The sequence below is a fragment of the Choloepus didactylus genome, chromosome 27, assembly GCF_015220235.1.
Source record: "Choloepus didactylus isolate mChoDid1 chromosome 27, mChoDid1.pri, whole genome shotgun sequence".
Lineage (NCBI taxonomy): Eukaryota > Metazoa > Chordata > Mammalia > Pilosa > Megalonychidae > Choloepus > Choloepus didactylus.
Genome location: NC_051333.1, coordinates 11,940,523 through 11,963,124, shown reverse-complemented (window position 1 = coordinate 11,963,124; position 22,602 = coordinate 11,940,523). Strand labels below are relative to the sequence as shown.

General features: G+C 40.4%; 1 protein-coding gene across 1 annotated transcript; it reads left to right on the top strand.

The window, feature by feature from the left end:
• Window positions 1-1,155: 1,155 nt before the first annotated feature.
• LOC119521126 (zinc finger protein 233-like) lies at window positions 1,156-22,039 on the top strand. The gene is given in 6 exon segments (XM_037819190.1): window positions 1,156-1,189; window positions 7,629-7,695; window positions 8,060-8,120; window positions 11,806-11,932; window positions 16,160-18,805; window positions 18,808-22,039. Coding segments are annotated over 5 exon segments (3,132 nt in total). The 5' UTR covers window positions 1,156-1,189; window positions 7,629-7,645; the 3' UTR covers window positions 19,056-22,039.
• Window positions 22,040-22,602: the final 563 nt, after the last annotated feature.

The window sequence follows — 22,602 nt, the reverse complement described above, 5'->3', positions numbered from 1 at the left end:
CGCAGAGGAACACCAGATGTCATCAGCCTTTATTCAGAGAAGGTATCAGCCTGTTGATTCCTTAACTGGAATGTTTTCTTGGACTTAGAACTGTAAATCTTGAACCTTGAAGATATCCTGTTGAGTGAAATACGCCAGACACAAAAGGACAAATATTGTGTAATTCTACTTATCTGACATAACTATGCCTATATGTGAATTCATTGAGCCAGAAATTATTGCAGGTTTCTAAGGGTTGGGAATCTACATACAGAGATACAGAGTTTCTGTTCGGGGTGATGAAAAATTTTTTGATAACCAATGATGTTGATACTAACACAACATTGTAAATGTAATCAATACCACTAAGCCAAACACTTGAAAGTGGTTGCAAAGGGGAAATTTTTAGTTGCATATCTGTTACCACAATAGCATGCTTAAACAAAAGGATTGTTGAGGGGCCTGCGTATTTGACATACACAGTAGGAAAGTTCAGAATGCAATGCCAATGTCAGATCACCTATCCCAACAATCGTAAAAGTTAAATGACACCACAAGAAAGCAGTTATGCAAATCTAGAATGTGGGTCATCTTACAGGACAACTGAACTATATTATTTAATAAGTCAAGCTTAAAAGTTAGAGGGGAGATTGTTTTACACTGAAGGAGACTCAACAGATATATGATGAATGAGCTTTTAAAGTATAGATTTAACATTGAGGGTATAAAAAGCATTTTTGAGGAAAATCTTAAGAAATTTGTATGGGACGGGGTATTACCTAATATTAAAATTATTTTTAATTTTGTTTGGTGTAATTTAGTATTTGTGGTTATGCAATCCGTGTCTTTATTTTATAGAGAAAAAAAGAAAAAAGGAAGGAAAGACAGGAGGGAGTGAGGGGAGGAAGGAGAAACACAGAGAAAAGAAAAAGAAAAGCAGAAAAAAGAGAAGAAAGGCAAGGCGCCAACAGCATCTGTGAACATATTACAAAAAACGGCTGCAATCCACTGTGTTACGTCGACGAGGATTCTGGGAATTTAGCCCCGGAGCTGCGTCTGTTGCGAGACACTTCCGCTGCAGGAAGGCGGGACTGACCATCCTTCTTATAGATTATTCTGGGAATTGTAGTCCCGGAGCTGCACTTCCGGAACCCAGGCACTTCCGCTGCTGTGGGAGCGCGAGGCAGCTGCTGGAAAACCGCGCTGGGAGGTGAGTCCGCGATGCCCGCTTTCCTTGGCCGGTACGTGGGGTCCCAGGTGTCGACTCTCTGCCCTCGGGGAAGAGAAACGGCGGCTAGCAGTGGAGGGCGCAGCCTGGTGAGCGGGACAGCAGTTCGCACCCCTTGGTGTTTGGGGCGGTTGGCGCCTCCCCTGGCTGGGGGCGGGTCCGGGTCGTGCATGGCGGGGTCTCTGGGAGACCGCAGCGCCGTCGCACCTCTCCGCACCTTCCTCGCGCTCTGCCGCTTTAGGCGACATTATCTTTGAAGAGTTAATTTCTCCCGCTTTCCTCTATAAGATGGGGAAAATATAGTAGCCTCCCTAGCAGGGGTGTTCAGAGAATTACCTGAATAGACGGGAAAATACTTAGAAGCGACCCTGGCGCACACTATGAAGCTGTCGGTTGTTACCATTCTTACTTCCTCACCGCGGAGCCCTCCGTCCCTGAAAGCTTTTGTGAACCCGCGGTGGGGTCGGAGCGCAGCTCTAGCGTCACTGGCCTTTCTCTGATTCCTGCAGCACGTGGGGCTGCTCCGGGATTCTTGATGATCCCCCCCCCGCCCCTTTCTAAAAGCAAGCGGTGGGTCTCATCCAGTGCGCCTCTCCTGGGCCGGAGACACAGTCGTGATATTTCCAGCCTCCCATGCGCCCTGGGCCCTGACTTCTGAAAGAGGATTGCAGAGGAGGGAGTGACCCCTTGGGTCTGGAAATGTTGCCGGATTTGGGTTCCTAAATTCTCGTCCATACCCGGAGAAAGAATTCAAGGGCAGAACACGGAATGAGTAAGCAGGTAGAAAGTTTATTAAGAACGCATGTATAACAGTGTAGATTACAAGGGTTGACAGTGTGATTGTGAAAGCCTGTGGATCACACTCCCTTTATCCAGTGTATGGATGGATGAGTAGAAAAATGGGGACAAAAACTAAATGAAAAATAGAGTGGGATGGGGGGATGATTTGGGTGTTTTTTTTTTTTTTACTTCTGTTTTTTATTCTTTTTCTGATGTAAGGAAAATATTCAGAAATAGATTGTGGCGATGAATGCATAACTATATGATCATACTGTGAACAGCTGATAGTACACCATGGATGATTGTATGGTATGTGACTATATTTCAATAAAACCGAAAACGCATGTGAGAGGACATGAGGGCACTCAGGCTAGAAAAGGGGTGAAAGGTGAGAGGACTGGCCCTGTGGGTCAATCTGCTTTCATAAATTTTTGTTCCTTTTGTAATTTTCACTATTTTACTAATCCTTTTTCCTCCTTCGTTGATGCTTGAGTGTAGATGACTCACTCAGGTGGGGGTGGTTGGCCACCGGGTGCTGTTTATTGCTGTTCTTCTCAGAGATATCCTTCTTTCTGGCCTGACTGCTGCTTGAAATTCGCCCTTTGCTCTACAGCCAGCCACCGCCCTAATTGTAACCCTGCCTCGGTAACATTGTCTCACCTTGAGAAGTCTTAATATGCTGAGTATCGTTTCTTAGTAGGACAAATTTCTTTCATGCGTTAGCAAATTCTTCTCCTGGAAAATGTTTAAATATTTGTAAAATAAACTGGAGATTTGATGGGACATATGTTGATGAATGAGTAATAATAATTGGCTAGCATGTTGAGTTCCAGGTATTCTAAGGGCTTTGTATGCATCGATTAGCTTAATCCTCATAACAGACTCTTGACTTATTATGAATATTATCCCTATTTTACAGATGATATAGAAGGACCAGAAATTATTTGCTCAATATCAAACATCAGGGAAGAGGTCATACTAGGATTTGAACTTGGGCAGCCTGCATTTAAGCCACATTTAGCCCTAGGAAATGGGAATCCCTGTGGGAGAGAGGGAATGTTATTTGGTAATGAATTAGGAAGGCAGTTTGGGACTTTAAGTAGAGGACCTGAAGGGTGGGCTCATTTAATTAATTTATTTTACATCACATTATAGTGTCTATTCTGATTATAGAAGTAATGCATGCTCGTATTGAGAAATACTGGAGGAAGACAGCTAAAAATTATCTAAATCCCAGTATGTATAGATAGTTGTAAACATGTTAATGTTTTCCTCTTTAGTTGTTTCCATGTATATATATTTTTCTGTTTTTAAAAATTTGTGTCATACTTACAGTACTTTTATATTTGCTAAATTATAATTATGAAAATTCCCCAACCTATACAAATGTGGAGAGAATGATTTAATGAGTTCTCATGTAGTCATCAACCCTTGTCCACCTTCAACCATCGTCAACATTTTGCAAATTTTATCATCTCTATCACCTGCCTCAGTCTTTGAGTCAAGAGGACTTAAAATTGATTCTCTTAAATACATCAAAGGCAAGGGGGAAGGGACATTAACACTCCAGGGTGGTAATTACCCTAGAAAGATAGGGGACTCAGAAGAGTTGCAGTTAAATAATTGAAGGTGATAATTTTGTTTGCTTATTTGGAATTTAACTTGTTTTTGGTTTCTGATCAGCCTTTCCTTCTGGACTGAGGATTCCTCTGTTGTGGAGACTGTCATTTTCTTTCCAGTCTCCCAGCACTTACGACAGGGTTTGGCAGAGGGGTATTATTCAGTTAAGTGTTTTGTGGTGCACTTGTTCAATTGGAAGCAGGAGTACAGGCGACCTGCAGCTCTGAGAGAGTGATTCCTGGATTCATGAAAATATGTTTTAGGTGACAACATAAAATAAAATGATCCATATAATGTGTTATATTTCACAATAAAAAATGTTTAAAAATTTTCATAACAAAAGAAAAAAATGATCCATACAGCTATTTCTTGCCCTTTATCTCACTTTTTGGCTGCATACAGAAGCCACAGCTTTTACAGAGTATTCAAAACTTGATAAACTCTTGTTGATTATTCTCAATGTCTAAAAGCAAGTTTAATTGAGAACAAACCAGGACTAATACATAATTTCTGGACTTATCTCCCGATCATAATAGCAAGGGTGATAATAGCAATAGTTAACAATTATTGGGCGCTTCTGTGAGTCAGGCAGTTTCCAATGCTTTTTATGTATTTATTAATTATTCCTAAAAGTAGCCTTATTATTATCTTCTTGTTGCAGATGAAGCACAAGAAGATAACTGATTTATTAAAAGTCACTCAGGTAGGAACTGACAGTGCCAGAATTGAAACCCTGGCAGCCTGATTCCGGAACAGTCTTGTTGGCCAAAAGTGTCGAAGTCATTAAAACCAAGGAAATGCTGAGAAACTTAGGGACTGGAGGAAGACTAAGGAGAAATAGCTAAATGCATTCTGGGATCTTAGGAGGAACCCTGGTGGAGAAAAAAGCTATTAGTAGAAAAACTGGCAAAATTGAAGTAAGGTCTTAAATTTAGTTAATAATATTGTACCAATGTTAATATCCAAGTATTGATCACTGTCCTATAGTTATATGAGATGTTAACATTAGGTGAATCTGTTTTATTTTTGTAGCTTTCCTACTAGCTTCAAATTAGTTAAAAATAAAAGTTTTTAAAAAGAAAAGATTCTGGGACTAGATCTGGACTGCCCAGGTTTGAAACTTAGCTCTGGCACTTACTGGTTGGGTAACTTGGGCAGGTCACCTAACCACGATGTCCTCAATTCCCTAACTGGTAAAGTAGGGATCATATTAGTATCCACCTTATATGGTTGTTGTAAGGACTAGAAAAGAGAATATTTTTTAAATGTGTGGAATAAAGGCTAGCACACACGGTGCTCCATCAGTATTAGTTCTGTGTAATGGAACACAGTATGTTCAGTACGAGAAAAAGGAAACCAGGGATTTTAGGGGATACACAGTTGTTCTCCCCACCCCTAACTTCTCTTTGAAGTTGAGTTCTAACCTACATCTAAACAAATATGATCATTATTTAATTTTACTTTGCTCATCTTTGAATTCACAAAGACTCTGGGATAATTAGAATGACTCCTATTTCTTGGGCAATGTTAAGTTTTAAAAATTCCCCAGTAATATTCATCTGACTGATGGTTGAGAGCCAGTTAAGAGCACGGGTTCCCAGCTAAAATCCCATCACTTCCATGGTTAAATGTGTAATCATGAATGAGGGGCTTCACATTTCCTTGGCTCCTCAGCTGTAAAATGGGCATAAAAAGTGTCTCTATCTGAGGCTGATGTAGAGTTTCAATGAGTCATTTGTGGTAAAGCACTTCTAAGGGTTACCTGTTCTTAATTATTTTTATTATATTAAGGCCTGGGCTTCCTTCTAAGTAGAACAGGTTGGTTGCATTGATCTTTGCATTTCTTCTAGCTGTTACACGCCTTGCTTCTGATCCCATTTTTGAGGACTGGAGAGCAAGAGACTTTGCCCTCTTGCGTCTTTTTCTTTTCCCTTAGACCTACACTTTGACGAAGAAAAGGAGCTGCTGCCTGACAGTCTGACAAACATCCCTTTGGGCCTTGTCTCCATTATTAGAGTCAGTCCAGGACCATGTATTGCATTTAATAGCCATGTCTTTTTAGTGGCTCTTTTTGTAAATTGTGGAACATATACGACAAAAATCCCTTGCCTTGTATCTATCACCAACTGACACATTGAATACTTACCCATTGGTTTGTTTATTACCTGCCTCCCTTACTATAATATCAACTTCACAAGAGTAGGGACTTTGTTTTATTCACTCATCTATCTTTAATATATAGAATTGTGGCTGGCACTTGGTAGGTGTTGAATAAATATTTGTTGAATGAATGAATGAATGAGTGAGTCATCCTGGTGATCAATAATGAGGCTCTGATCTAATGGAATATACGATGTATTTCTATCGACTATTCATTCAGCCATTAGTTTTAAAGAATTTTTTTATGGTGGTAGCAAATACAATGTAACATTTCCCATTTTAACGACTTTCAGATTCAGCCATTCATTTTTTTCAACAAATCTGTATGGAGTGCCTGCTGTAACCCATGAAATCTTCTAGACACTGGAGGAAGAGCAGTGAACAAAACATTGTAGCCTATATTTTAAAAAGGTTGATAAATATAAGCAAGCAAGATAAATAAATGAAACATGTGAGTGAGTGATGAGTGCTAAACATAAAAAGAGGGTGAATGGGAGAAGGGAAGTGATGGGGTGGGGGACTTAAATTACATAAAGGATGTCCGGGGAAAAACTTTTGGAGGAGATGACATTTGAGGAAGGACTCATGGTTATTAATAAAGAAATGAATAAATACACAAATAAAAGGATTTGCCTTATCCAGAGTCCATGACTGACACTTTTATGAATTCTTTCCCTTAAGGATGACCTTGATGTTGCTCAAGCAAGGTGAGTAAGAATCCAAGGGAAGAAATTGAAAGATAAAATTTTTGCTTTCCTCCTTCCAGTTCAGAGCAGCCTCAGAATTTTACAGCTCAGAGGAAGATAATTAATCCATATCTTGCCTGATTGAAGATATCTTCAGTCATTCTTTGATTCCATGTATTGAGTACTCCCTATATTCTTGGTGCGAGAGATAAAAAGACTAAGCGTTAATCATGTCACAGACAAAGCGGTGATTAAATCTCTAATTCCCCTCGCTCCCGTGGTGATGGAAGACTTCCAGCGGAGGGACTTGGAGGATGAGTGACCATTCTCCAGGCAAAGAAAGGGGAAGGCCGTCTTCCATAGAGGCAGTGTGATGGGGAAGGGCGCGAGAGGACTTGACAACCCAGGAAGGAGCAAGTCTGAAAACTCAGCCCTAGAAGAGTGGCCGTGCTGCAGGCAGTGAGCAGAACTGAGCCAGGCACCCAGACCCCACTTGCTTTTTCCTGGGAAATACTGTGAAATGCTAGGTCTTCTTGCAAAACCCTGTTACTGAGCATAGCTGGAGGGTGCAGACCTACAGAGCCAGAACAAAGGGAATTGGAAATTATAAACTGATCCCTCCCCGAAGCTTTGAGAAGGAGATGCATTGCTCTCTTCTATTCCCTTCTAGAGAACCTCTGCTTGGAGTAGGAGGACCCACAACCGAGCATAGCTGTCTTTATTGAATGCTGACTTGTATTTATTCACTGATACCTCTTAACAGTTGATTGTGCATCATGGATGGTTATATGGGATGTAAATATACCTCAGTGAAACTGAATTTTTAAAAAAAGCCAGGCACAAAAGATCACAGTGTGTGTGATTCCATTTATATGAATATACAGAATAGGTAAATCCATAGGGACAGCCTACAGATTGGTGGCTCACAGGGATGGAGAGAGTAAGGAATGGGGGTGCAACTGCTTAATGGATGCAGGATTTTCTTTGAGGATAATGAGAGTGTTTGTGGCCTGTATAGCGTGGGTGGTTGCTCGATGTGACTACTAAATGCCACTAAATCATTCACTTTAAAATGGTTAAGTTAATGTTATATGTATTTTACCTCAATTTTTAAAAATGATGACAAAAGACATCAAGGACAATATTATGATTCCCAACAATCTGCTTTTCTGCAGGTACAGGGAAGTCAGTTATGAGTTTTGCCCCTACTCTCAAATTTGACCCTCACAACAACGCTATGAGGTAAATACTACTATTCTGACTTTGCAGGTGACAGACTTGAAGCACAGAGAGGTTAACTAATTTAACCAGGGTCAGTTATTAGCGGTGCCAGGGTTTGACTCTAGACCTTCTGGCCCCAGAGTCCACTCTTGTAGCCAGTACATTCCATCAGCTCCCATTTCCATGATGCCCAGGATGACAACAATAGCCCTGGGGGCTGCAAGGGGCTCTTGTGTAGGCTTGTTTTTACTGTTTGGCAGGTTGTCCACCGCTCAGGGGTCCCAGGCTGAGTGGTCAGTTATATGTGCTGAAGGAGGGGTCCCTTTTTTAAAAAAATTCATCTGGACTAGGGCCTGTGTCTCAGGGTTCCTTTCTCCATTCGCAGCTCTGCCTGCCCAGGCCTCTTACCTCCTCCAGAGGAGCAAAAGAAAATGACCAAGTTTCAGGTGAGTTGATTTTCAAATTTTATCTCTTTAAATGACATCTCTTTTCTCAAGGATTAGATACACTTTTTTTCTCTTATTTATGAAGGATTAAGGAGGACAGCAGGTGTTTGTTATATGCCAGTTACTTTTTTATTCATTCTGTTCTTTGTTTTTCCATGTATCTTTTGTTTTCAGTATTCTTTTGTTTTAGTTATCTTCTTTCCACACATAATAGTGCAAAAGTTCATACATATCAAAACATGAAACTAAAATAAAACCACAGTATGACACTGCCTGCCAGAAAGCTATTTTCTGGAAAGGAAAGAACAGAAGGAGGCTTGGGATTTCACAAAGGAATGAAGAACAATGGAAAGGGTAAATATACCCTTCTCTTGAGTTTTCTATTACATTTGATGGTTGAAGCAAAAATGATAACATTTGATGTGGTTCTAAATGTATGTAGAAGAAATATTTAAGAAAATTTTAAGTGGAGTAGGGTAAAGGAACTTAAGGAGAAGTAAGGTTCCTATACTTCCGTCGAACTGGTAAAATGGTGATTCCAGTAGACTGTGATATGTGTGTATCATGTAATACCTACAGCAACTACTAATAAAGCTACAAAAGAGATGAAAGAGAAGGTGCAAAGATGGTAGAGAGAGGGCCTATATACCCTCCACCCTGTGTCCCCCAATGATGGCACCTTAAGCTCTTATAGTACAATATCAAAACCAGAAAATTGACCTTGGTATAATGTATGTGTATAGTTCTGTGTCATTTTAGCCCGTTTGTAGCCACCATTTGCAATCAAGATACAGAACTATTCCATCACCACAACAGTCTCCTCCTTCAACCCCATTATAGACACGTCCACACTCCCCTTCCACCTTCCCTAACCCCTGGCAACCACAGTCTGTTGTCCATCTCTAAAATTTGCTCATTTTGAAAGAATTATATAAATGGAATTATGCAGTTTGTAACCTTGTTTTCACTCAGCGTCATGTCCGTAAGGTCCATCGAAATTGTGTGTGTATCAGTAATTCATTCCTTTTTATTGCTGGATAGTATTCCTTACTTTGGTAATCCACAGTCTGTTTAACCATTCACCCATTGAAGGATGTGGGGAAGTTCCAGTTTTTGGCCATTTAGAATAAAGCGGCTGTTCCGGTTTGCTAATGCTGCCAGAGTGCAAAACACCAGAAATGGATTGGCTTTTATAAAGGGGGTTTATTTGGTTACACAGTTACAGACTTAAGGCCATAAAGTGTTCAAGGTAAGGCATCAATAGTAGGGTACCTTCACTGGAGAAAGGCCATTGGCATCTGGAAAACCTCTGTTAGCTGGGAAGGCATGTGGCTGGTGTCCACTTGCTCCCAGGTGGCGTTTCAAGATGGCATTCTCCAAAATGTTGCTCTTGGGGTGGTTTGTCCTCTCTTAGCTGCAGCTCCTCTTCAAAATGTCACTCACAGCTGCTCCAGCATCAGGGCTGTGTGGCTCTTTTTAAAGTACTCCAGTGATCCAATTAACACCCACCCTGAATGGGTGGGGCAATACCTCCATGGAAATTATCCAGTGAGAGGTTTCACCCACAGTTGACTGAGTCACATCTCCATAGAAACATTCAAAGAATTCCAATCTAATCAACACTGATACATCTGCCTCCACAAGATTACATCAAAGATAATGATGCTTTGGGGGCCGTAACACATCCAAACCAGCATAGCGGCTGTGGACAGTCATAAACAGGTTTTTGTGTATGTGTTTTATTTCTCTGGGATAAATGCCCAGGAGTGTGGTTGCTGGCTGGTATGGTAAGTGTATGATTACATTTTTATATTGATTTAGCCATTCCTGCTTTTGTTTGATGAATGTGGCTAGTGCAAACAAGAAACTGAGGTTTAAATTTTATTTAATTTTTAATTGATTTAAACGTACAAAGCTGCATGTAGTGCGTAGCTACCAAATTTGACAGTGGAATTCTAAGAACCTTATGTGTATTTATTCAGTGTGTAGAAGGATCTTCTGAGGTGGGTACCATTATGAAGATGAAGAAATTGAGCATTTAAGGAATGTGTCTGTGTTAGGTCACACAGTTAGTAAGAGGCAGAGCTTTGCATCATAAACAGAGGTGATGTACTTTGAAAAACTGATCTTAACACTGAATGCTCTCATAGATGGTTGTCACAGGTAGGTGGCATGTGCCTTCCGAACACAGAGGACGATTTGTATAACTCCCCAGGAAGGATGACAGAAGGCATTTTGGTTAAAAGGTAATTAAGGGACAGTACCCAGTTTTTTGTGTAATGTTATACTGTGTTGGGGCTTGTCATACTGTGACAATTTGCAATATCTGGCAGAAGCTTGCATAAGAGTAACGTCCAGAATGACCTATTCACTCTTTTTTAAATCTCTTAGACACTAAAATTTTATTTTGTTTCATTTCTCTTCCCCCTTTTGGTCAGGAAGGCACTCTCAATCCCATGATGCCGGGTCCATGCTCATCCCTGGGAGTCATGTCCCACATAGGAGGGACGGCAGTGAGTTTGTTTGCAGAGTTTGGATTAGAGAGAGGCCACATCTGAGCAAGAAAAGAGGTTCTCTGGGGGTGACTCAGGCATAATTACATAAGTAGTAGCGCTTCGCCAGTACAACAAGTTGCATAAGGACAAGATCAAGGGCTTGTCTGATTAAATTTGGAGTCCCTAATGCTTGTGAGAGTATCAGGAATTTCCCAAGTGGAGAAGTTTATTAGTTCTACATAAATTTCTCCAGTCCCTCAAAGGGACTTTGCAGATACTTTATTTTATTTTATTTTTTTTGCCAAAATCACTCTGGAATGTATCAGGGTATTAAAATAACCATACAGAATAACAAGATCGCATTTCCTATTCTAGGTTCCATGTAATTAGGTTGTTTAAATGAATGATCAGACAGGTAAAATTAGGGTGTTACAGAAAATTTTAGTTTTGGGTAAATTAAATAAACATCTCTTACTTTGGTCTCACACAGAAGTTGAAGTTTTAAAACGCAGGCAATATCATCCTTTACCCTGTATTCTGATTTTCCTTACTCCTAACCAGTTTAGCTTCACTCATATTTCCAATTGAAATCTGATCTCTTTTTGAGCTTCTTTAACAACTGCTTGATGGAGTAATGCTGATTTTCAGAACTGCCAAACTATAATTCTGTGTATCAGGTGTCACACAGATATCCAAAGTTCCAGGGAATTAGCAGGTTATACAAAAAGTGTATAGCATCTCAGAATTTAGAGATAACAGTTAAAACTCAGGAATAGATGTGACTGCTGTAAGAGCTTACAATCTAGAAAACTTTAGGAGTCTTACTGAACATTCTGTACTCTTCAATCATCAGTTGACAGCCTCTGCCCAGTTGTATCCCCTGATATCCTATGCTCTCAAATTGAATAATCAGTGTTCTTCATTATAGGTTATATTAGTAAGAATCATACAATACTCATTGGTAGCATCAAATTAAATATACAGGGATTATTTTTTAATTGTAGAAACTTGATGTGATTGTGGAAAGGTCATGTGTGCAATAGGGAACAAGTGTAAATTACTTACAGTTGACTTAGTTTTCCCGGAAGCCAGAACAGCTTCCCACAAATCTTCCATCTTCTCGGTGCTGGCATATGTCCAGTGGAGGACGGTGGATGTAAGATTGATGTGTGGTGTGTTTGACATTGTAGGAAGCAGTGACATTCAAGGATGTAGCCGTGGTCTTCACCAAGGAAGAACTGGGAATGCTGGACACCACCCAGAGGAAATTGTACCAAGATGTGATGCTGGAGACCTTCAGGAACCTGCTCTCTGTGGGTGAGGAGAGGAGCCCTCTGATGCTACCTGTCAGCCCCCTGGAGTGTCTTTCTGTGCTCATATGTTTAAGGCTCTGGGACTCTTGACATGCTGCCCTGAAGTTAGGGATCTGAGTTTCCTAATTCCTGTGGGACAATTTGCCTATCCCTTATCTATTTTTTTCAAATTATAGTTTTGACATATTGTTGGGTAATGAAATGAATTAGTGAGTTGCATCATTATCGCGTTTGATGAAATAGGATAGAAATATCATAGCTCCTTCTCAGGAGCTACACGTCATGCAGCAAAAATTGTGAGTTAAAATAGGGAAGGAGACGTGATAAAAATAGATAATGGTTGGAATCAAATCAGTTGATCACTCGATGCAGTGATTTACATTATTGATTTGTATACTGGATCAAACATAAAAGAAATTTATTATGATAGATCCCTATCAAAATTTTGAAAAATAATGTTTAGAGCTTTTATTAGTTTCCTAGGTCTACTCTAACAAATGACCACAAACTAAATGGAGTAAAAAAACACCCTCCAGGGCTCTAGAGAAGAACCCTCCTGGCCTCTCCCAGCCTCCGAGGCTCCTGGCCTTCCTGGGCTTGTGGCAGCCTCACTGCAGCCTCTGCCTCCGTCTTCACATGGCCTTTCCCCCCATGCCTGTTTTTTCCTCCCTCTGCCTCTATGTCTCTTCTAAGGTCGGTGGGCACTGGTCTTAGGACCCTCCCCCATCCAGGGTAATCTCCTTTCAAGATCTTAAGTACATCTTTTAAAGACTGTTTTTCTAAATAAAGTCACACTTGCAGGTTACAAGTATAAACTCTCTCTGACGGACCACCATTCAACCCACTACAGAGCACCTAAAAATTATGGGATTGGAATTAAAATTTAAATAATGTTTGCCTTTGATGTATTCATCTTATACTAAAGCCATTTCCATTTCAAAGGATATGAACCCTTCCAGCCAGATATAATATTACATTTGGGAAGAGAAGAGAAACTTGATGATGGAGTTTGAAATTGAAGATGAGCATTGAAGTGAGAACCATGCAGCCAAATTGTTGTAATTAACAGCCCCAAGGACTCTGCTTCTCACCACCTCTTTGGCCACCACCTGGCCTAAGTCCCATCTTTCATTACTCTGCTTTGATTAGACCAGCTTTCTCACTGCCTTCCTGCTTCTACTTTTACCTTCTATAGTTCATTCTCTGCATCTTAGCCAGAGGAATCTTTTAAAATGTAAGTCAGGTGATGTCATTCCTTTGCTCAGAACTGTCCCATAGCTTCCCATTTCACTCAGCAAAATCCAGAATCCTTAATAGTGGCCTCCAAGGGCCCTACATGACCTGGCCACCCATTAGCTCTCTGAATTCATTTCCTATGCTTTGGTTCTTGCTCAGCATCTTCCAGCCAGAAGGGACTGCTTTCTGCTGAGAAGTCTGAGGGTAATGCCTGTTAGCTTCTCTATTTGATCCAAATGATGTCTGAGGCAAACACTTAAACTCTTTAGAGGGCCTTATATCTGACTGAACATTACTCTGAGGCACCACCTTTGATCCTTCTGAAGTCTTAACAAAATATTTTACTGTCACACCTTTAACTTTATCTTTAGACCATGTTTTCTTGAGAATGCCCTGGATTCAATCTTTTCTCAGAAGCTATTTCTTAATTATGACATCATTCACCACCAATATATCAGGCTCAGGATATTAAAAACCAACAATTATTGAGTCTTCTTTGTTTGAACAGTCCTTCTTTCAGGGATTTTTCTCCTCTCATATTTTATTATAAGTGAGAAGAAGAAACTAGGCAGCACTTTCAACACTGCCTGGCTAGAGCACCTTGTTTATAAGAACATTTCTTACTTTTGACATAAATATAGGCAACAATGTCACTAAATTTTCTGCCACTACATAACTGTGACCTCCACCTTGTTCCAGTTTCCAGTATCATGTCCTCACTTCCCTTTCAACCCCCCATGTCCTCCTCAAAGTCTAGACTTTCACAAAAAGTCTTAAGGCACTTCACTAATATTCTCCTAAAAGGCTTTCCAGCTTCCACTGGCTGCCTGCTTCCAAAGCTGCTCCCACACTTTTAGGCTTCTTTTATGAAGCTCCCTGTTCTAGTTTGCTAATGCTGCCAGAATGCAAAACACCAGAGATGGATTGGCTTTTATAAAGGGGGTTTATTTGGTTACACAGTTATAGTCTTAAGGCCATAGAGTGTCAAAGGTAACACATCAGCAGTAGGGTACCTTCACCAGAGGATGGCCAATGGTGTCCGGAAAACCTCTGTTAGCTGAGAAGGCATGTGGCTGGCGTCAGCTCCAAAGTTCTGGGTTCAAAATGACTTTCTCCCAGGACATTCCTCTCTAGGTTGCAGTTCCTCAAAAATGTCACTCTCAGTTGCTCTTGGGGCATTTGTCCTCTCTTAGCGTCTTTGGAGTAAAAGTCTGCTTTCAATGGCCATCTTCAAACTGTCTCTTATCTGCAGCTACTCTCTCAGCTTCTGTGCCTTCTTCAAAGTGTCCGTGTTGGCTGTAGCAAGCTTGCTTCTGTCTGAGCTTATATAGTGCTCCAGCAAACTCATCAAGGCCCATGCTGAATGGGTGGGGCCACGCCTCCATGGAAATTATCCAGTCAGAGTTATCACCCACAGTTGGACGGGGTGCATCTCCATGGAAACACTCAAAGAATTGCAATCTAATCAACACTGATAGGTCTGCCCACACAAGATTACATCAAAGATATTGGCATTTTGGGGGATAATATATTCAAACCGACACACTCCCCAAGTCCAAATTCTGTATTAGTTACCTATTGCTGTATAACAAGTCCTCCCCCCACACACAAACTTAACTTATAACAACAAATACTTATTATCTTACATATTTTCTGAAGGTCAAATTCAGGAGGACTTTAGTCTGGCTCAGCATCTCATGAGATTGCAGCCAAGATGTCAACTTTGGCTGCAGTCATTTGAAGACATGACTGGGACTCAAGGATGTGCTGCAAAGATGGGCTTCTTTAAATGACTCATGGTCAGTGGCCTCATTTCCTCTGGCTTTTGGGAGTAGGCCTATCCTTGCTAAGTGGGCCTCTCCCTAGAGCTGCCTGAGTCTCCTCAAGATATGGCAGCTGGTTTCCCCCAGAGCAACTGAACCAAAAGAGCAGAAGACAAAAGCCACATGTCTTTAATGACCTAGCCTTGGAAGTGATATACCATCATTTCTGCCATAGTCTATTTCACAGACAAATTCCAATACAGTATTGGAGGGGAATTTAAAAGGGTATGAATACCCAGAGGAGTCATTGAGAGCCATCTTACATGATGGCTGCTATAACATCTTATGGTATTTACAGTTAACATATCTATGAAATCTTGAAGATAATAATAGCCGTTCAGTTTTATCCAAACTTCAAAAAAATAAAGTAGCAAAAATTATGAAAGCTTCATTCCCTATAGCAAGTATCAGCTATGGGAATGAATTTCCTAATTTTTTCAGCTTATAATGTTCTCCAGTTCAATATTGTATACTAGAAATTCATTTAAATCAATGGGAAATTCTCTCAAGTATAGCTCATTTGACATGTTGGTTTAATGACTAAATTAAGGAAATAAAAGCACCATCTCTGAGTTCATTATGGGATAGGAGAGATTTTCCTTTGCAAATATATTCTCACTTTTTCTGAGGACATCCCCTCCTCTTCTCCTTGGCAGTTCTTGGCATCCTATGATAATCCTTGTGGATACACTAAAAGATCAATTCAGGCTCTTCTAGACATTTTCCACTTGCTTGCCACATTCCAATGTGCAGGTTGTACTAAGCAGCCCTACTTTTCAGGCTTATGAATAGCCAAGATTATGTAGATCCCATAAACCTGCTGCAAAAAAGAGGAAGGGATTTTAAAGTGATTATTCTTGTGGTCAAGGAGGCGTAGTTTCTCCTCTGTTAATCTTTATGGACATCTTTTTTGTTGCCATGCAGTCTCCTTATTTCTACCTTTGACCAAGTACATAAGACTTGGTACACTTCTAAATGAGTCCCGTTAAACACTTAGTGGATAGGAGCCAAGAGAGTACTTCTTTCTTTCCATAGTCCTGGAAAACCAATGATAAGTCAAGGTAGATTTTCCAGTGGTTGAATATGGTCTCCCAATGTGGTCTACATGTGAAATCTCTTTCTCTGAGCAGTCACTTGTCCTCATTATCATCTCTGAATTCTTATCTTTCCAGGACATGGGAATCAAAATAAGATAGAGACTCTTGAAGAAGTTGTATTAAGATACCTTTTACATGAAGATCTTACATCTTGGCCCATGTGGGAACAATTTACAAGTAAATTTACCAGAAATCAAGATGTGATAATAAATCCTCAAGGCATCGTGTCTGATTTGCTGAAACACAGTGATTCCCTCTTTCCAATATGGGCAGGAGAATCCGTTCAGGTTTCTGAAGATGAGAGCCATGTAATGAAACTTCAAGGGGAAAGTTCCAGAAGGAATAGATGCAAAGATTTTCCAAATAGGACCACCTGGGATTTGGGGAGGAAAATATATCTGAGAGAGTCACAGAACTACCAAATGGACTTAATACATAAAGTTTGTAAATGTGATCAGAGTGTTATGAGAAATGACTGTCATCACCATGATCATGGAGCACACATTAGAGAGAAAGTATTTAGCCATAATAATTGTGGAAAAGATTTGAAATCATCCCAGCATAGTGTAATCCACTCAGGAGAGCAAATGTCTGATGAGAATGGAAAAGGTGTCAGCATTGGCTTTAAGCAATTGCACTTACGAGAGAAGCCTCAGATATTTATTGAGTGTGAAAAGGGCAACAGTTATAGCTCAGTGCTTCCTGTTCATCAAAGTATTCATACAGGAGAGAAATACTCATGTGATGAGGGCTTTGGTCAGAGTTCACATGTGCAAACTAATCAGAAAGTCAAGACAACAGAGAAATCCTATAAATGTCAGTTGTGTGCTAAGAGCTTCAATCAGAACTCTTCTTTTCCAGTGTATGAAATTATTCACACAGGAGAGAAGCCATATAAGTTTGACAAGTGTGTGAAGGAATTTAGTCATAGCTTGGATCTTAACATTCACTGTGTAGACAAAACTGGAGAGAGATCCTATAAATGTGGTATGTATCATAAAGGTGTCAGTCAGATATCACAACTTTATGCCCATCAGGGAGCCCACAGTGGAGACAAAACATACAAATGGAAAGCATGTGATAGCATATTTAATCAGAATTCTGGTCTTCATCAGAGTGTCCACAATGGAGGGAAACCATATGAATGTGAGCTGTGTGGTAAGGTCTTCAGGAAGGCCTTACATCTTCAAGCCCATCAGAGAATACACAATGGAGAGAAACCATACAAATGTGATGTGTGTGATAAGAACTTCAGCCGTAATTCCTATCTTCAAATCCATCAGAGAATACACACTGGAGAGAAACCGTGCAAATGTGATGTGTGTGATAAGAGCTTCAGATGTAATTCTCTCCTTCATGCCCATCAGAGAGTCCACACAGGAGAGAAACCATACAAATGTGAGACATGTGGTAAAGACTTCAGCTGGAGTTCAGATCTTCAAGACCATCAGAGAGTCCATACAGGAGAGAAACCCTACAAATGTCCTGCATGTGGTAAGGGTTTCACCAGGAGTTCACGTCTTCAAGCTCATCAGGTTGTCCATACAGGAGAGAAACCCTACAAATGTATAGTATGTGGGAAAGGCTTCATTTTGAAGTCTTCCCTTCGTGTTCATCAGAGGATCCACAAGGGAGAGAGACCCTATAAATGTGACATATGTAGTAAGAGCTTCCTTCATGCCTCACGTCTTCAGGCCCATCAGAGTGTCCACACAGGAGAGAAACCTTTCAAATGTGTGACATGTGGTAAAGTCTTCAGTCACATTTCAAGACTTCGGTGTCATCAGAGAGTTCACACAGGAGAGAAACCATACAACTGTGCAACATGTGGTAAGGACTTCAGCTGGAGGTCACATCTTCAAGACCATCAGAGAGTCCACACAGGAGAAAAACCATATAAATGTGAGACATGTGGTAAGGACTTCAATCAGATTTCAAATCTTCATGTTCATCAGAGAGTTCACACAGGCGAGAAGCCATACAAATGTGAGACATGTGGTAAAAACTTCAGCTGTAGTTCACGTGTTCAGTCCCACCAGAGAGTCCACACAGGAGAGAAACCATACAAATGTGAGACATGTGGTAAGGACTTTAGCTGGAGTTCAGGTCTTCAGTACCATCAGAAAGTCCATACAGGAGAGAAACCGTACAAATGTCCTGTATGTGGTAAGGGCTTCTTAAGGAGTTCACGTCTTCTAGCCCATCAGATTGTCCATACAGGAGAGAAACCCTATAAATGTAAACTATGTGGGAAAGGCTTCATTTTGAAGTCCTCCCTTCATGTTCATCAGGGGATCCACACGGGAGAGAAACCGTATAAATGTGACATATGTAGTAAGCGCTTCATTCATGCCTCACGTCTTCAGGCCCATCAGAGTGTCCACACAGGAGAGAAACCATACAGATGTGTGACATGTGGTAAAGTCTTCGGTCTCATTTCAAGACTTCGGTCTCATCAGAGAGTTCACACAGGAGAGAAGCCATACAACTGTGCAACATGTGGTAAGGACTTCAGCTGGAGTTCACATCTTAAAGACCATCAGAGAATCCACACAGGAGAAAAACCATATAAATGTGAGATGTGTGGTAAGGACTTCAATCAGATTTCAACTCTTCATGTTCATCGGAGAATTCACTCAGGAGAGAAACCCTACAAATGTCATGCATGTGGTAAAGGCTTCACCAGGAGTTCACGTCTTCAAGCCCATCAGAGAGTCCATAAGAAGAGAAACCCTACAAATGTGAGGAGTGTGGGAAAGACTTCAGTTTGAAGTCTTATCATCATATTCATCAGAGGATCCACATGGGAGAGGAACCCTTTAAATGTGTTATATGTGGTAAGAGCTTCATTCATGCCTCTAATCTTCAAGCCCGTAAGAGTGTCCACACAGAAGAGAAACCATACAAATGTGAGACATGCGGTAAGGACTTCAGACGTAGTCTTCAGGCTCAACAGAGAGTTCATACGTGAGCGAAGCCATGCAAATGTGAGACATGTGGTTGTGCTTTAGTCAGAGTTCATGTGTTCAAGTTCTTCAGAGAGTCCATAAAGGTAATAAAACCAGTACACATGATGTATGTGGTAAAGGTGCTCTTCAGAGCTTAGACTTCTCATTTTCATCAGAATACCTACACAGCAGAGAATATTTTTGTTATGTAGTGTTTTAAGAATTCAAAAGCTGAGTTGTTTAGTCATGAGTTTTAACATTTGGTTTTATAATTTGGGCTAAGTGAGGAACAGAGGTCTCCAATGCCCCCAACAACCCTAAGAAAGCCATCAGTTGCATTGGCATTTGCAGTCTGGGGAAACATTGCACCTTGAAGAGAGTTACTGGTTAGTGAAATACAGTTACACTTGGGACTTTTCCATCTAGCCAAGTCCTTTGCCACGAGACCGTGACAGATGGTTGGGCTATGTACAGAGCCTTGGGGAAGCGCAGTTCAAGTCCATCGTGGGCCTCCCTAGGAGAAGGTGAATGCAGGCTGGCTTGATTTTCCCAGGGAGATACTAAAGAGAGCATGAGCAAGATTGAATACAAAATGATATTGACACAATTGGGTACTAATTTCTTATAATAAAACAGCGATGTCTGGGACTGCAACATACAATGGTGGTGTTACCTTGTTTACTGCCTGATCATCTGTCACTCGCTGTGTTTTTGGCCATACAGGACTATTGAAGGGCCATGGGTAGCTATTATTATCCCCACCTGCTCCATCTCTTTGATGGTGGCTGAGATTTCTTGGTGCCCTCCTGGAAGTTTATATTGTCTTATAGCCATGACCCTCCAGGGCGAGGGTTCTTTTACAGGGGGCCATTTTGCCTGTCCCTTTAAGGCTGCTTTAATCACTCTACACTGGAGGCAGAATTCCTCTATAGTAGTCTGCAATGTGGTATTCTGTAGATTAATTCTTAAAATGTATTCTGGTATAGGGGAAATATATACCAAATAAAATTATTATAATTTTAATAAACAATCTATTTGCAGCATTTTTTCATTGCCTACCATTTTTAATTTCCAGACCTGGTTAAAAAAAGTTTTTGTTTTAAAATACACCACCCCGTTTTTCTGCACCCAGCCCTTCCCTCATTGCTGCCTTAGGTGCTTAGGCCTTGGGGGCAGGGATAGGAAAGAAAGAGGCTTATCTTCTTCAAGCTGGATTTAAAAGTTTTAAATCAGCGTCATGGGATTTGTGAGATTTTATGCCCTACTTTTAATTATTTCCAATTGTTAGATCTATTTCACTTACAGCTGTGATCCAGACAATTGGGAAAGGTCTTTGCCTTTTCTGGAGGCAGCCCTTTAGCAGCTTTCTGCTGCTCTAGGGAAATTCCGGGATGGTTTCCTTTTAACGTCCAGGTTTGTTGGCAGTAATTACAGAACTAAGGCTTTAAACCCCCTGCAAAGATGGTTTTTTGTTTTGTTTGTTTTCCTTTTTGGAATCCAGGAGTAAAATAAATATATGCACTTATTTTTATGTAATTCAAATAGTGCTCTTTAAGAAATTTTGTTAATTTGTTATTACCATCCAGAGGTATAAGAATATACATTGAACAGGCAGACGAGACAGAAACAGAAAGTTAGTCACAAGAAACAGAAACACAAATCTTTTGAAAGGGACAAATACAGGATTGAATATACATCATTCTTCCCACTTCTACCCTTTTTCAGAACAATTGTAGTTGTAAAACAGAGTTCTTTCCATAGAGCCATTTCTCTCCTGATTTTAAGTCATATTAAGGCCAGATTGTGTTACAGAAATAAACTTTTTTCTCATAGGCTCATAACTAAACTCTTTCCAGTATTTTTTAATACAGCCAAAAAGTTCCCATTCTTTCCCCCCTTCCTCCTCCTCTGAGGAGTCTATGGGGTCCCACGCTTTAGGGTCCTATACAAGAAAGATGGAAATTAGTACTCTGAAAAAGCAGAGCGTGGCGCTATAAGGGTTAGGACAAGGAGGGTGTGAGGACAGAGTTTGGGCAGGGCCTTGTGACACAGGAGGTGGAGATTTGTTAGCAGCAGATACCAGGGAAGGGGAGTTTCAGTGCTTTGTTTATAATACATTTTTTCCTCCTCTGAGGAGATCTGATGACTTTTAATGTTTGTCCAGGTCAAGCAGGGGGCTGTGTGAAATCACTATGGAGGGGAGGGTACCCAGGCCCGGGGTCCCCATGTTAAATTATTTTACTACCTCACTTTTACAGGATGAAAGAATACTTATCCTTTATAACAATTTGCCTTTAAGAGTGAGAATTGTTTTCTGAAAGAAGGTCAGAATAATATTAACAAGGATATTCTGATACAAAATCTTTGTCATTTAGACAGTACTCAGATGGTTAAGATAAACTTCTTATAACCTTGCATTAAGCGCAGACTAACAATCTACCTTATGTTAATAGAGAAAAAAAACCCAGTTTTATATAAATAAGGGGTTTTACACAAAATCTCTTATTTTTAAAAAAGAATATTATAAACAATCTTATCAAATTTTGGTCAGCATTGACTGTGACAGTTCATTTTCATAAACCTACAAATTCCATATCCATTCAGGGCTTGTACTCAACAATGACTACAGACAAAATTCACTTTCATCCTGGGAATACATAAGTTCACAAAATAACATGGGGGGACTTTGCTGTGAGGCACTTGGTGGCCAGTGAGATCTGCTAAGGTATTCTTAAAGATACAGAGATTATCTTGAAAGCCTTAGAGCAGCACTGTCTTAAGTGAACAGGGTGGGAATCTTATCCTTAAGTCCCTGCAATTCAAAAGCAAATAGGTATTCTGGATTGTAGCTGATGTTCTCACAAACATTGAAGACTCATGGCTTGATATGCCAAGAACTCTATCATAGGGTTTGCCCTTATGAGGCTCATTACTGCAAAGGAGAGGCTAAACCTGCTTAAAATTGTGCCTAAAAGTCTCCCACTGAGTATCTCTTTTTTGCTCAGAAGTGGCCCTTGGCAGGTGAACTCATTGCCCTCCCCACTACATGGGATCTGACTCCCAGGGGTATAAATCTCCCTGGCAATGTGGAATATGATTCCCGGGGATGAATCTTGACCTGACACCATGGGATTAAGAACATCTTGACCAAAAGGGGGATGCGAAATGAAAGTTTCAGTGGCTGAGAGATTCCAAATGGAGTCAAGAGATCACTTAGGTGGGCACTCATATGCACTGTATAGATAACCCGTTTTAGATTTTAGTTCAGTGAAATAGCTAGAAATAAATAACTGAAACTACCAAACCCAACCTGGTAGCCATGGCTGTTGAAGATGATTGTATAGCAATGCAGCTTACAAGGGGTGACTGTGATTGTGAAAGCCTTGTGGATTGCAGTCCTTCCAGTGTATAGATAGATGAGTAGAAAAATAGCGACAAAAAACTAAATGAAAAATAGGGTGGGGGGAATGATTTGGGTGTTCTTTTTTACTTTTTTATTTTTTGGTACAAGGAAAATGCTCAAAAATAGATTGGGGTGATGAATACACAACTATATGATGGTACTGTGAA